Source organism: Patagioenas fasciata, chromosome 1 (genome assembly GCF_037038585.1).
Source record: "Patagioenas fasciata isolate bPatFas1 chromosome 1, bPatFas1.hap1, whole genome shotgun sequence".
NCBI lineage: Eukaryota > Metazoa > Chordata > Aves > Columbiformes > Columbidae > Patagioenas > Patagioenas fasciata.
The window spans coordinates 150217857-150234715 of record NC_092520.1 but is presented as its reverse complement, the minus strand read 5'-3'; the positions used below and the strand labels follow the sequence as shown (position 1 = coordinate 150234715).

The 16859-nt window shown below is 37.4% G+C and overlaps 1 protein-coding gene across 18 annotated transcripts in view; it reads right to left on the bottom strand.

The window, feature by feature from the left end:
• Nucleotides 1-16859, bottom strand: part of ERC1 (ELKS/RAB6-interacting/CAST family member 1) — a 295118-nt gene that overhangs the window by 113248 nt on the left and 165011 nt on the right. For 9 of the 18 annotated variants that reach the window (XR_011742041.1, XM_065859918.2, XM_071817524.1 and 6 more), the window contains one exon: nt 8323-8472. The exons of 5 other annotated variants lie outside the window; for them this stretch is intronic. Coding sequence is in view for 12 of the 13 variants with exons in the window: in XM_065859918.2 (XP_065715990.1) it covers nt 8323-8472 (150 nt within the window). In the remaining variant the exon portion in view is untranslated. The remainder of the gene's footprint in view (nt 1-8322; nt 8473-16859) is intronic. 4 more of the 18 variants (XM_065859923.2, XM_065859927.2, XM_065859930.2 and 1 more) reach the window with 1 other exon arrangement.

Below are 16859 nucleotides of genomic sequence, written 5' to 3'. Positions count from 1 at the left end.
CTACAGAGGCAGAGAGTCCAGAATTTAGCACATTCTACACAGTTTTGCACACACTCATTTATCACAATTTACTACATCCAAACAAAATCTCTGGAACTATGGTTAATTAATGATACTCCAGCCACAACTCTAAACACAGACCTCTTCAAAGTAACTTGACCTTTCTTAAGGTCCATCTACTCTGTGATTGCTGCTAAGGCAGCAGTAGAAATTGGGCCAAAGGAAGACTCAGCTCAGACTTATGGCCCAAGGATTTCAGCAGGTTTTCACGAGCTTTCTGTAGATCATTCTGATTTCCATTTTGCTGCATTTTAGACTGTTTCAGGTTAACTAGGATATGTCACCATGGCAGACAGTTTAGACGTAACTGAATAATATTCAAAGGAAATCCTTAATGCTGTGCTACATGGCACAACATAGATTGGCAGTATATACAGCACTGATTGACTCTCCAAAAAGAAAAATTCTGAGATGACGTATTAACTCACTAGAAGCAGTGAAAAAATGGTAGGCTAATTCCACATACAACTTTAACACTCTTTTCCCAAAAGACATTAAGGGTCACGAACATAAATACATGAAAGCACAGTTACGATGTGAAAGCACACGCATTGCCACGAAAAGGTCGAACATGTGGCTAACTGAAGACGAACAGTCTCACTGGCGAACTCAGGAAAGTTTCCACCTCCACTAACTCGTGGAACAAAATCTTTAGCATTGTAGTTAAAAGAAAGCAAGCAGCAGAACCTAGAGACAATAACTAAAAAGTAATCCCGCTATACTGAGCCAGCTGAACTCAAGCTGAAACTCGGTGAAGGCTTTGAAGGAATGTGATGGTAAAGAGCAGTACAGCAAAGTCTGGCAGCTTTTGTGTGAATAGGAAATGTTTGAAAAAGAAGAGCCATACTCAATTTAATGAGCCTCAAGTCTGTCACTTTTCTTTGTTTCTCTGTATAGGAGAATGGTCTGGAAAGGAATACAATTTCTTTTCTTGCACTTCACGGATTTTGGGGAAAAATCGATTATGTCAGAAAAAGGAATTTATATGTTAATTTTATGGATCTAATGTACAAGCCTAATGAACTTTTCTAATGCTTTAACCTACATATTACTGTATCACACATCTAAGATCACACTTAAAGAACACAACTGGAAAAAGGGAAAGAAATTCAAAATGAAAAAAGCACAAGACTAGCTTTAAACAAGTATTAACACAAGTATTTGGCTGGATCCTTACAATTCCAAGAAAGCATTTACGTAACCAAATCTGCATGACTTTCTCCTTTGAACCAGACTCAAAGGTAACTCAAGACTTTGATTTTCTCTTGAGCCACAACAAATAAAACACTACCTAGAGGTAGATACTTGAGAAAATAATGTAACGGGTAGAGAGATGCCAAGATAGAGCTTTGTCTAGAATAATTTACTATAATAAAAGGCATAATGTGAAATCAATGTTAATCTATTAAACAATAATCAAGGATAAAAATCCAGACAAAATGACCTTAAAACCAGCATTTCCACAACATTTCTATGTAATGGTTTCCATCAGTATTCCTTATTTCATTAAATGAAAAGGTGACTTATATGGAGAAATGCTCAACATGGATTTTGAACAGAAGTTAATTATCCTTTCAGTGTCCCCAGTTCTCCTAAAAGTCATCAAATTTGCAACCCTAAACAAGGTAAGCAACAAACAACAAATAAAACAAAAGATTTAGAATTCTTTTTTCTCCTATAACATTAGAAAAATATCTATTCGTAACTTTTTTTTCCTATTCATTCTTCTCTACTGGAGACAAAAAAACCCTCCAAACAACCTAAGCCCCCATCTAGGCACAGTTGAGCACATCTAAGACAGAAAAGAATAAAAATTCCACTCTGTTCTACCTCTTTAAAAATATGTTACTGAATACAGAAGGAACTACATGTTCTAACTGACACCGCGATCACACTTCCCATGTATAGAGTGTGACTCAATACAAATCTGGGTTTTTCTAAAAGAAGGGGCTATGTAATCCCTTTAAATACCTGGGGAGAAGTAGTAGCTTCACGGAGAAGCAGTGCTTCTAAAAATGACTGCAAACATATTCATTGACACACAGGGCACAGTTAACTCTACCTCACCAAAATGTTTTCTCTAACCAAAGGAAAAGAATCAGATAAAAGAATGAAAACAAAAAAGGGTACCTTGAAAATCAATGGCAAGACTACATTTCATGCTGACAACTGAGTTAAAAAGCTCTAAAACCAATTTATATCAGTGAAAGAAATTAAAATGTGACTTTTTCAAACTTATTAGGAGATACAGAAGAAGAGACAAAAAACATTTATTAAAAGCAAAGTGTTTAGCATCTGTTACAGAGCAGTCAGAATCCTGACATTTCTACAGTGCTCAGAAAACACCTACAGGTAAGTGGTTCATGAGAAATTCCACTTTATATTTTCCATTTTCAGGGATCTGTAGGAAGTAACTTAATCTGTCAGAACTGGTGCTGTGAGATAATTCCAACACTCAACATATTTTAGAAAATATTTTAGATCTATTTCAGTAACAGAACGCTCAGCACAAAGGGTACGTGTTTTAATTTATTTTGCATTTTTAGAAGATACTCGATAGGATAGGGTCCAATTCTGTTTCCAGTGTAGTTTCTATTATTACAAGAAAAGGCAGTCTAAGTAATAAATGTTAGAAAATTAAAACAGGACCAAAACAGTGGTATGATGGAAGTGCAAATGAGAGGTGCCATTCAAAACCTGGGGAGAATTACTGTATAGTAATTTACAGGTAAGAGAAAGGGCTCTTAGAGGCTGTACTCTATAGACAAACCTCTGTAAACCTCGTACTTACAACAGGTAAATCCTGTTGAACAGGAGATAGGGGAAAAGGAGAGAACTGTGGAAAAGGTTCTTTTGAGTTATTAACTGATTTCATATTTATTTTTCCTTAACAGATACAAATTTTGAACTAGGCACATACAATAGAGAATTTCAGGAGTCTTGTTATCAGCATATTTTACATGTAATATGTGCCTGTAAGAATATTAAATCCTGCTGAAACAACTTATAAAGGCAGTGGCAGGAAGGAATTGGCATAAGAAAATACATTTAAACAATACATTACTACTACAATTTTCAATATTTTATTTTTTTCTCAAAAGGCAAAGCAGAAGAATCTGTTATGTGTAGGATAAAAAGATACAGTGTATGAATACAGATATAGCTATTTATAGGTCTACATACTTCAGCTCATTTAAGATTTCCTAATAAGAACCGTAAGTTCAAAAAAAGCTGATGGGAGGTGTCAAGACCAGATGTCTAACTCAGAAATTTCAGTTTAAGTAACTACTTAAGGAAGGAGGAATGAACAGGTAATGGCCAGTGTTTAATGTGCTTATTTGCCGTTTTAGGGTAAAGAGTTAGATGTCAGCTGATACTATATAGAGTGAGAGTGCGTTTAAACAGGGGTTGATATTGATGAGAGAATAGAGCTATACTGCTATCAATGGAAACACTATTTAAAATTCTAAACCCTACTGTTTTTGAAATTTGAAGGAAATGAGAATAAGATAAACATATGTGGCAGTCAGGCAGTGCACCATCTCACTCATTGAAATAGCAGGCTGTTGTAAAGGCTACAATAACAGCTTCTCATAAAAATATTTTTAGTAATAATATTATACTAAGCAATTCCTGCCTCCATTTGTCAGTCCTGCCCCCACAGTTGAAAGCCACCTCAGATGTGCCTCGAGTTCTGTATGGGGATCCATGAACCAGATCAGTAAAAAAATTCCTTCAAAATAAGATGATTCTTATCATTAATTATGTCACTGCTCCATTCCACAACATGGTCCCAGAAAGACCCGGGCTGGGAAAACTGAAGGGACATACCCTGAAGTATGGGGATGAAAAAGAGTGAAGAGAGGGAGGGTGTAAGTATCTCAGGTCAGTACACATTTGTGAACTATGCCCTCCAATAATGAAGGCTCAAAATGCAAGTTATTCTAGTATTGTGGTCCTTGACGCTACTTATTGATCAACACTGAATTCCAGAATCTGACCTTCTGTCTCACTTTGTTCCACAAAAAGGGCCTTATTCTTTCATGAAGATCAAAACATGTTTTCAGCACTGTTCTGCGAATAGTGCTGATCATGACTAAGTCGACATTATAAGATAACCCCGTCTCCTGCTATAGGAGAAGGGTTGGTAAGACGCACCAGGACAGTGAAATAAAGTTTGGGAGCAAGACAAGGCTTTTTGTCAAAGACAATCTTCAGCAGTTTCTCCTAGGGAAGTAAAACAACCACTCTATTTTGGGGTAGGAAAAAACCTCTTCTTCCTCCTACCTCCCATCCCTGAGGAATGTAACGATAGTTTTACTAAATTAAACTCAGATTTGGTCCATTCAGAAAAATTGCCTGGATCCACATTTGTTTTTGCCATCTCTAATAGAAAGAACTTTATAATAGAAGTGTTTATCTGAGAAATCCTACCTTCAGCCTTCTGGAGAGTACTTAAAAAGAAGTCTCCATATACCTTCTGACCTTCAGTCTAGAGGACTGAACTAGTGGGATCAACCACAGTTGTCCATAACCCACAGCTGTAAGGCATTTACAGTAATATTTACATACAGGATTCAGCAGGTGCATCAACAAAGCCAGGTGAATATGTTAGAAAGAACAAACTTGAAGAACTTTCCAGCCTTTGTATGTATGCAAAACTCCCTCATCTGCTTTCTATGTGGCAGGTTTTCTGTTAGACAGAACAATAAGGTTAATAAAACTGTGTCCAAGTCAGTGAGTGCCCTGCTCCCAGTGGGAAATGCTCAACTTTATTTTTGCGACAGATGCCAAAAGAACAGGTCTAAGATCCTGAAATAAAGAGAAAGCTTCAGTCAGTGGGAGGCATCTTGCCATATATATATATTGTGTTAACACGGTTAACAAACTGGTATCTTCAAACACTGGATTAAAGAGTGCAAGGTTTTAATCTGAAACAGTTATCTGAGAACCATGAAATCCTGAGTAGCTTCAGGGACACTAATTCAAATCTGAAGCCTGTAAAATACCTGGAAACCATACATCGTGAGATGATGGAGGGTAGGATTGCACAACACAAGGCTACAAAACCAACATCAAATATCGGGGTAGAGGTACACACAAATGAGATGTCCTCATACCTTGAACCACTTAAAGCCAAAGTGGTTGACCTCATGCACTGATTCATTAAACAGCTTCAGACAGGCAGTGAAGTGGCAGAATGGTAGAAAACGAGATAAACAGAAGAGAGGAAAGAAAAAGCATGCAATTAAAAGCAAATTGTAACCAGTCTGGACAAGATTAACATTTAAAAGTCATACATATGATTCACACTTGGTGTAAGAATGATCCTAGCCTATTATTTGTAAAAATAAAATGATATGCCATTAATACCATATAGAAAACAGAGCCTTGCATTTTAAAACTCTATGCTATCTAAAGGTCTCTTTCATAATTCTACAAGGAACCTCCACAGAACATAATAAAACAAAGGGGACATTCTTTTAAAGTAACTGAAGGAATATAAAATGCAAAACATTTGAAGGAAAGTCTCTTCCTCACCTTGGAAAAATAGCTGCTTGCCATCACTCTTGTTACTTGAATGTATTTAATTGATAGCAAGCCAAAATCCTAATGGACAAAATGGGGCACAGCAGCTCTCCCAGTGCTGTCTGGAACAAGAGACTGCGGTTATTTTTCTTTCACGCCATCTTGCTGGTCATGTTTTAAAAACCATAATTGGTCAGAGCTGGTAGTTTAGTTCTTCTGCTGGAATAAGATGCTGCTGTCAATCACAGATGGTAGAGGTGCTAACCTTTCCCTCTTCCAATCCTGCTGCTTCCAACCCACTCTTCTTTCTCCTCCTCACTTCTGTACACATACTACATCCAAATTCATTTCTTTTTCACAATACTGTTGCCCACCATATTCCACCACTTTTCCCACAAATCTTAATCCTCGTGACTCTCTTCCTCCCCCTTCAGTGTCTCTCTCTCTGAACCTTATGGCTTATTGATCCTCAGGTTGCACATTCCCTTGCTTTGCCTCATCTCTCAGATTGTACACCCAGTTCTGACTCTCTGTTCACTCGCTATTCTTCTTTTTCACCAGGCTCTGAACGACTGATCTCATTGTGTGCCTCTCATTGGGCTTTGCTGGTGAATTCTTTTGAAAAGACTCCTTACTGCAAAAACTCAAATTTGTGCATTTTTCCAAAGCACTACTCTCTTTCCCTATTCTTGTTTCAAGATGCCTCGTGTAAACAAAACTTCCCTATGACAACAGTTCCCTTTTTTACTAACCCAGACTTATCTCTTCTCCTCTCCAGAATAAACCTGCTGCTAAGAGCTCACAGGAGACAGACATCTATGAGGAGCTCATGCTCGATAGTCTGAAAAGGCGGCATCCTTTCCACCTTGTGACTGCAGTCTTCCTCACTACTTAATTTTTTTTCATCTAGGACAGAACTTTCACATTTTTGTTAATCTTGACAGCATCTTTGACTCTAAACCTCCTTTAAAAGGTGATTTAAAAAAAAACTTGCAGAATGTATTCAATGGAATATCTCTAATATAAGACTTTTCTGACTGCTTCTATGTAACTGCAGTTCTTTGGTAGGATTTCTTAAGTGTCTGGATCTATGCGAAAACATTTCTTGTGTAGGTTGTGCCCATCTGTGTAGTAACCCCCTTGTCTGCAGTTTTGATCATGTTAATGCTACTAGTCTGCCTCTTTGTTAGTGCATCAAATGTAAGCTACACATCCTTTGCAAACTGTACTACAACCTCCTTTCACTTCCAATACTGAGATGACCTGTGATCATCCTCTAACACAAGCTTCATTAGGCATGCATAAAATTTGTAAATGTTCATCTTTCTGCTTACTTCCCACACTTCAGATACTTTTAACCCCTACAAAATTAATATACTACCTTCTCCAAAACCTTCTCTCAAAAAATTCAGCCAGCCTTATGCATCTTGTTCTGTTTCGACCACAGACACCACAAAAGGGTAAATTCTACAGGCTGCTAGATGCTCAAAGAATATAAAAATGGTCACTTCGTCTTGTAACAAAGAAATATAAAAATTATGACATCCTAGGCATCAAATAATACACTATTTTATTTACTTTTGCATCTCAGCATAGAATCTGCTCCTTTGTGAGATGTATTTTCCTTTCAAGGAGATCTAATCTTTGATGTGCTATTCACTACCTGATGAACATTTCTACTTCATGCATTTTTTTGAAGGCTACAAGAAGTTTCAAAAGAAGCCATTTTTTTGAAAGTGAATTCCACAACATTGTCTAGGATCTTAGTGTACAGAAGCAAGAATTACCTTCAATACGTCTGTCAGCAAACAGCTGAGTTTGACTCTAGCCTAAAGAGAAACAGCTGCTTTCTTCCTGAAAACTTGGATTATTACTAAGGTATTTGTGTCTTCCCTTTCATTAAAGTATGCGACATAAGGACACATGTTGGAAAAAACTTCTTAAAGCATTTTAAAGTGCACTTAGTCAGAACTTTCAAAATTTAAATAACAAAAAGGAGATCACTCCATTGAAATGCAACCGACCAGTTGCTTCTGTTTGCTAATTATGGTCAAATAAGGAACAGTGAAGAACACTGAAGAGGCTCACAAAAAGCACAGTAAGAATGCCAGGTTTAGCTTCTGTTTAACAAAATCTCATGGAATTTTATTCTACTTTCAGTGGGTTTTGTTGATGATTACTTACGTGAGTTACAATCAGTAATGTACAGGATTCTTCTGAGCATCTCATCAGTGGCGTAAAATCAATTAATGCATAGTGTTTACACTTGTGGCTTCAGCACACAAGAGTGTATTTTCTGTGTGTATGCTTGGCTCAAGCCAAGGGATTTGGGTCTTTATCCAGTTGTTTTGCAAGTAAACCAGACTGTGGTCCATGAACACAACTATGCCAATAAATACATTCCATGAACAACACAGTGAACCTAAGTATGCTTACACATAGGAAGACAGCTTTGACAGGCAAGACAGATCAGAAGAGTTAGTACTTAAAATAATATTTTAAAGCTCAGGATACCTTATGGTTCTTTTTAATTTCAAGAAGATCTTACCTATGAAATACAACTTATCATGAAGGCTTTGCAGACTTTATGAGTTCTGCTACCTAATGTTGGAGCAGATATACAGGATCATTAAAAAAAACGAGCTGTGTTTCACAGTAAAGCAGGGAAAACAAGACTTTACTGTCTGGTTACTTTCCTAAGAAGACTACCAGTGACTTGATAAGATTGCAGACCTGTTTCTCAGCATTGATCCTGGCTGACTCCTCTTGTGCTAGCACCATTTCCCGCTCTGCAGTTATCTGAACACTTTCTCTGAGTGCCTCTTCCAATTCTTCAATCCGATCATCCTTTTTACGTAGATTGTCCTGGAAAATGATGGGAGACTAGGTGAAGATGACTTGTTTGGAACTACAGCCTTTTAATCAACCAAGTTTTACGCCAACCAAAACGTGTTTCTCCCTCCCAAGGTGCAACTGCAGGCAAATTATCTTCACACAAAGGAAAGATGAAGCGATGCAAGAGTAGGAGGAAGACTACAAGTAAAGAGAAGGAGAAAGCTAGCAAAGCAAGACCTCATAGCAAGAGTGCTTGCCTTCCGTGTTGGACACACAGGTCCCGTCAGATTATACAGCACAGAGAAGCAAGGGTTTTCAGTAAATAAAGATTAGTAAGCAGTTCCAAAGAAGCAGAGAAGCCAGAACTGGCGGGAAGGCAGCAGGCATTCAGCATTGCCCATTTGCTCACACATTCAACAGCAGATGAGGTAAGAAGGGAAACATAGCGCTGCAGTTTGGAATTTGCCATTTCCAGGTCAAGGGGGAGAAAAGCAAACATTAACCAAATAGAGTTTTCCATTGTTCAGATTAAGTTTTGAAGGAAATTTTTCATCAAAATCTCCCTAGGAATTACAAAGGGTTCACGTGGGCTGTCTGAACCTCAGACATTCAAGTACCAAGACCCCCTTAAAATTCATTCTTCGATTAAGAGCATCTTCACAGTTGCAAGTTCTGATGTCCCACATATATCCAAAGACCATTGAAGAAAACCATATTACTCCTCAGAAAATATACTGTTTCACTGGTTTATATAAACAGTCTAACTTAGAAAAATAATATACAAAACTGGTGTTGTTATTTGTAAATGAGACGCTCCTTACTTTAATATTGCTAAGAAAACAAACATATATCTCTGGTTTCTGCTGTAGCAGCTTGGACAAAAGACTGCAAAGCAGGCAGTCCTGATCATGGCTGCTTAACAAATCCATCAAAAATTAGCAGCTTGATGGAAGATTTCTGCATTTCTTGTCTTGCAGATTGGTTTAGATCATAGGGTTCAGATGAGCTATTAAAGCACATTTAAGTTATCACATAGGCTTTTTAGCCACCTCAGCAGCAGGGGAAGAATAAGAAACATTTCTCTTTGTTTTTTTGTATTTTGCTTTTTGTCAGATTTACTCCTTTGTCTTCCATCCTTTTGTATTTAGGACTGAATTTTTCCACTGTTTCTTCAAGAGTGTTTCACACCATATAAAGAATAAGGAAAAAGATGACTGACTTGGAAAAAATTTGACCTTGCAACCTTCATAATGCAAAAATTAGTCATTGGAGTGTAAAGAATGAACTTGACTGATTCCTTAATTCCTGCTTTCTAGCATTTGAGATACATCACCAAGGATATTTGTTGTATGAACACCATTTCTGGCAGCCTCAAAACTGACACTTTCAATGAGATGTTCCAGCAGAGAGGCAAAGCTTTGTATCAGATCATTGCAAGACTTCTGGCACCACTGGCCTTGCATAGAGAACAGCTGACATTCAGCCACTAGCACAGGCAACAGTATTTGTTAGGCTTTGCAGGCAGAGGAGCTTTCTGCTGATGGTTACTTTCCAAAGTGGAATCAAAGGGCAAGGGGCAAGTAATTGCTGATTTCTAAAGAAACAAATAGACAGATCTTCATTTCAAAAATAGGAGTTGCAGAACATGTTTTCATACTTTTTGAATCTCTCTGAAACACTGATAGTATCTTCCAAAACTACTTTATGGTTATGACCAGGCTAATCAAAGACTTGTTGAAAAGAATAGCTAAAACACAAAACACAACAACAAAAAACCCAACAGAGAATATTAACCATTCCATACATGAAACCTATTTACTTGCCCATCTGCATCACACAATAAATATTGACTGTAATTCTTGATATAGTACTAATGGGTAGCCAAGGAAGTGTGGAAGAGTAGCTCTCCATTTCAAACAACAGAAGTGGGAATGGTTCATTTGAACAGCCGCATGTAAAATAGAAACTGCTTCAAAATAATAATGCCGAATAAAACATTCTAACGCATAAAGTACGTCCACTCTTCATCCCACACAAACATTTAAAAGCTGAATTTGACAATGTATTAACCTTGACACCACAGAGTGCTCTATTCAGACGGTGATCTCTTGAGGGACAGGAGAACGAGCAACTGATGGCACCAAAACCAATCAAGACAGTACCACATTACCCGCACTTGAAAAATCTGCATAAATATATAATTACTTTTCATAAAATAATATACAAACTTTTACACATACACTAGAGCGTTGCAAGTTAGAAAACAAACAAACAAACCAACCAACAAACCAATCCCACAGAAAACCAAACAAGTGTTGACTTACAACCAACTGCCTAGCAATTACCATCTTTTCAGTCTAATACTAATAGCCCATCCAGGAAGGAGAGATTAGTCTACATTTTTTCGCTTTCTGCCTCAGACAAACCTAGTTAAAAGATGTGCAAGTTTACACTTGTAAAGGTGTCACAGTGTGTGTAACCACCTTACAAAACCACACCAATGCCTGGCAGGAGTAGCGGGTTGCTGTTTAGCCAGACAGCACCTCCACTAGTGCAGAATAGTCTCAAGACACTTTTGTTTCTATCTCTTTGATTCATAAATATTTGATAAGCATTTGAATTATTATTTTTTTGAATATAAGCTGCTGTTTCAAACAAAACATACTAACAGAAAAAAGTAAACAAAAGCAAACCAGCATGTTTTTCCAATTGTTTGGTGCTAAACTCTGAAACATGGCAGGCTCATGCTGACCTTCAACCTGTGCTGCTTTCCTCTTTTTAGTTACATGAAGTATTCTCTCTTTACTGTGATAAGCATTAAACTCTGGAGAAAAACTTCTGTTAATCATAACTACAGTTATAACATTTTTCCTGCAGTGACTGATCTCTGAAGCAGCAGACTAGAGTTGCTTCATAGATACATTAGAATGTGGCACTGAGGGCAAATTTATCTTCCTGTATTTTGATAAAATCGCAGAATGACAAACAGTGGCAGTCTCCTTTCATGTAGCTTATACGGATGACTATTCAGAAAGGAAAAAAAAAATATTACTTACTTGTATGGTAACTGGATTATTCAAGACGTATTACCTACCCAAATATCTCCATAACCTTCCTCCCCTCTCCTCCTGAGTCCCATGTGCATGAGACTCCAGGGCAGAGATGGAATTAAACTGGGATAGAGGAGATAGCTCTGCCTTTATGCTCACTGGTGGCAGCACAAAGAAAATGAAAAACCCATTCCACACCACAGGAGTGCCAAGAGTTCAGGCACAATAAACATTTTTGCTACCCATACTATGATTCTGTGGCTGATTTGTATGCAAGACTCATTCCAATATATGTCTGTGTGAAAGCCTGAAAGGAAAGGGAGGTGTGACTGACACACATTTCTGGGCTTTTTCTTTCACTTCAGGAAGGAAATGGCAGGATGTCCAAGTGATGCATGTTAAAAGGATCTATCGATTTAATCTATCCTGCATTCATGATGTGTAATCTGCCATGAAGTTTTATGACAGTGCATGAAATAGGATATGTTTTCACTGAAACATTTAGGTTCAATTAAATCTGAGGTATCCTGGCAAACTTCTTCATAACTGTGTCTTGAGCTAAACTCACAAAGGTCTTTATGGTCTAATTTCACTCTTTGAATTGGAAGGAAGATGGATTTCTCTAGTTAATGCTTGGGAAAGATTAGTTAACAATTTGAGAAGTCAATGAAATGCTTCTTTTAACTGTTAAAACTAGTTTTAGGACTAGCCAATCACCTAGGTAGGCAAAGATCATTTTCATATAGCCCTTTAATTAATGCAACAGGACATTTTGCCTCTGTGCATTCGTACACCAGAAGAACACAGTACTGGAAGTGTTTTGAAGTTGGAGCCAATTATTTCTTAAACAGTGAAATCATTACATCATGACAAGTGAATGAGAAGACAGGAAAAGGACAAACAGTTATAGACACAGGCCTAAAAGGGAAAGGCAGAACTGATTATTCCTATGAGAACTGGCAACATCTCTTCCTGACCTGCCATGCTTACTTTCAGTACTTAAAAGAGGGGACAGAATTTTAGCAGGGCCTGTTATGACAGGACAGGGGGTAATGGTTTAAACTAAAGCAAGGGAGTTCAGGCTAGACACGAGGAAGAAATTTTTTACAATGAGGGTGGTGGAACACTGGCCCAGGTTGCCCAGAGAGGTGGTAGATGCCCCATCCCTGGAGACATTCAAAGCCGGGCAGGATGGGGCTCTGAGCAGCCTGATCTGGCTGAAGATGTCCCTGCTAATGGCAGGGGCTTGGGCTAGATGACCTTCGAAGGTCCCTTCCAACCTGAACTATTCTACTTTTCTGTGATACTTATTCCCTGTTACTCTAAGCTTCGTGCTCCCAACACAGCAATTCCATAGGTATGCTGGTTTTGTATAGGCACTTCTCATTAGCAACAACCTAGACAGACTGAAGTGCCTTGCCAATACTAACAACCAGGTTTACTATTTAGCAGCTCATGCAGGGTGCCAACAGCTTTCACATTTTGATTCAGCTGTTGCAAATCACCACATTTGTATTTTTTAAAACCTATAGGGACTGTGCTTCTATATAATCACAGTAGGTCACTGCATGCAATATAGGAATGAAACCCAAGGCTGACAATATAGCTTTGAAAGGGTTCTGAAGTGAGCAAAAGCAACAGATATCTGCAATGGGTTTGGGGTTTTGTTTCGTGTTTTTGTGTGTCTGGTTTTGTTTGTTTGGTTGTTTTTTTTTTTTTTGGTTCTTTTGTTTGCTTTCTCTGTTGGTGGTTTTTTTTGTTTTTTTTTTTTTTGTTTTTTTTTTGAGAGGCTAACTGGGAAAATGGCACTGTAAAAAGATTCCTTCTTCACACATAAATCAATGCTATGACTCAAGACTCCTAAATTGATATGGGATTACAGCAAAAACCAGTGGCAGTTCTAACTAACTGCCCTATTAATACAAAGCTTGAACCCATTTGTTATTCCCTTGACACAGCCCTATTTGTCTGAACTCTCCAATGCCAGTCCTGTCACCATCACTGTACTAATACATCACAGTCGTTTTAAGACCTACCTTTCTTTCCTCATTTTCAATCATTCAGCAAAAAAGAACCACAGAAGCAGCATGTATGGACAGCAAGCTATGAAAGTTCACTGCTCTTTTCTTCACTCTTTTTCATAGCTGAACATAGAACAAAAATTGCCAGTGATATAACACTACTGAAGAAATGTTTACCCAGAAGTTGATTTCATTGAATCTTGCCCATTCTCTCAATTTCAAAGGGAATTCCTGCAATCACATTCAGTCTTACACGTTCATTCTAGTCTCTAACGTCACTTTCTTGATTTTCAAACCAGAGATTATCCAAATAATTTTACACATCAGAATTAAATTATCAACGGGTCTCACATTGTCTAGGAACAGCCCAACACACCAACAATCCCCATGGAAGCCAGATGCACCAAGTGAAGTTAATTTCAAGGAAAAGAGCTGTCTTGGCACAACCTGGATTCAGCTACTAACCAAACTTATACATATTAATTTAGGGAAATGTTTTGCTTAAAATAGTAAAAACTGGTTTCTCTTCTTCCCAATACCTTTACCAGTAAATGCAGAGATCAGCTTTACCGCTGTATCTGAAACCATAAGGATACATTTGAAAACAGGAAATAAAGATGACTTGGATACAATAACAGCAACTTAAAAACAAATCAGCAAGAAAGGGTCAGGAAGAATGGAATGACTCAGTTGTGTGGCAGCAGTCAATTCATGTGCATGTATGGAACATGAAACCAATTAGATACAACTGATAAGATCAGAATACTGAAAAGAAAAAAGATAAAAACTGGAATTTTAGATACTAACATCACCAGAAAATGCTGAGTTTAAAAATACCGAAATGAAGTATTTGAAAAGATTCCTTGTCTGTTTTCACTCTTATGCTGATAATATTTCAATAAGCAACATGGCACCACAGCTCTTGGAAAAAAATACCATTTAAATGCAATGGCATAAATAACCAAAAGCATGAGAAAGTGGAAACTCTTCACAATCTGAGAGATTCTTGCTTCTTTGCATGAAATTCCAATTGTTTCTATAAAAGCCTGAACTAGTTCAGAGGAAAGAGAAAAAGAGTTATTGTTTTTCTTCAGCTCTGACTCTTCCAAAATGATCATCTATTGTTCTCAGCTGCAAAGCTGGAAAAAATACTCCCCGACTCCTGTCTTCACTCATTTCTGTTCCATGTTCAAGTGTTTAAATTTAAGTAATGTCTGTTTAAACAGAAGCTTGTCCTCATGTTTACTACTTTCTTCATTTTCTACTTTTGCCATATCCTTTCTGTGGTGGACAGCTCGCATCATTGCAGATTCAAGAGGTGAATGCACTGCTGATGTATACAATGGCACAGTGGTATTTTCTGGTTTGTCCTTTAATATTTTTTTAACTTTTTTTTTTTTAAATAGTTCTGCTAATCAATGATATTTTCATGAAAATATTTATTCTAATTCCAAGATTGTTGTCATATGGTAATATAGCTAGATCAGATCCTGTTGTGTGTACATACACTTCAGACTTTTTCCTGACATATACTAATATGTACTCATAATGAATTTCATCTGCTATTTTATCTATGAGTTAGTTATGAGATACTTGTGGAGCTATATAGGCTGTCTTTCATTTAAATATCCTGAAGAAATCACAAAATATAATTCAGAAATTTAGTCTTATTTACAGGAAATACAACATTTGCCATTTTTAACCAGACACAGTACCTCAGCAAAAAGCAGTAATTGTTCCGTAGCACTGGAACATAAAGACATATGCACTTACAATATGAAAATCATTTACAGTTTAAGAATACTCAGCGATTCTTCAAAGGAAGGGAGAGAAAAGTACTTGGGTGGTGACTGGCATGGAGAAGAAAGCTGTGCACTAGAAGGGCATGGGCAGCTGCTGTTGAGACAATCAGTTCCTTTTGCTTTTATTTCCTTGCTTTTCATGCTCTGCTTTGGCAAAACATCTGAAGATACTGAGACTCGGGTAGAATTCAAACACCACCAACAAAAGCACCACAATGTCCTAAACCGAATTTGTTGATGAATTTTAACTGACTATAGACATTTTGCAGAATGTTAAAGGAGATCCTCCTCCTTTAAACCTCAGTAAAAGACTGAGTGATACCAATCTGCTTGGTTTTTCCCACCACCTGCATTCAGATCTGAGTCTACCTCAAACAAAACTCAACAGCAGAAAGGACTGGTGCTGACTTTTAGTATTTTTCAACCTTCTGTCATTTCTGTGTACATGACTTGCAGCCTAAGCTTCAATTCCAGCTAATATTTGCATGTCTCAGAGTAGTTGTTCTGATATGCCTTTAAAGTGTGTAAATTTTACCCAAGGAGTAAAATTTAATAGTAAAGTTTTAATTAAAAGCTGAAGAGCCTTGTTTCCTATAGAGAGGAAAAAAAAATAGTTTAAGGGTGATGGCAATTTGGGCAGCTTGGGAAGCAAGATTAAGGAATAACACTGAATGAGAATGAAGTGTATTAGGTTTATTATTAAATCAATCAGAGGAAATTTTTTTAAGGAAATGCCAAAACATTTGTTACCACATTCAGAGAACTAATAAAAATCCACATGTATTGATTTTTTTTTAAATAAATTCTTAATTCTGTCTTTAGGTCCCTACTCTCATCCCATCCACTTTCCTTTTCTATTGCGCGAAACACGAATAAGGCAGAATAGCAATTTTATTAAACAATGAGACTATGAAATGAATGGCAGCAACTGGGCATTTTTATTCTTGGGAAGAGATGAGTTAGAAACTATTTTCAACACAGCAAGTAACAAAAAAAAAAAAAAAAGCTTGAGGGAGAAGTAAAAAAAAATCCAAAAAAACAGAAGAGGGAAAAAAAAAAGCAAAAATATTGCCATTTCTCAGGCTCATGAAATAAGACACTAAAATGAAAAGAAAGCTGTTCTTCCCCTTGAATGTACTCCTATTGTTTTGTTTAAATCTGGCCCTCAATGTTTTCTGCTCTCAGGAGAGATCTCCTCACAGGAACCACACCATGTTGTCAACAGTTCCATTAATCTCCCTGACAGCTTTTAGGAAAGGAGTTTGAACTCAGATACTAATCTTGGGGGGAGAAAAAAAAACCCTAAAAATCCTTGCAAAAAACATCTAGTGGTTAAGTTTGTTGGCACACATTCAGCTGTCCAGTCTTCACTGTACTTAGTTTCTGGCATTCCACAAAGGTACCAAGGCTGCTCTCTGCCAAACAGGCAAGAGAGTACAAATAAGCAGGTTTCATCTTCCACTGACACCTCATGTTTCTACGGTAAAGACTGGGAGAAAGTGTGTCTGGAGAATAATATTCCTGATGGATCACAGAGAAATGTTAGGATGTAGGGAGTCCTC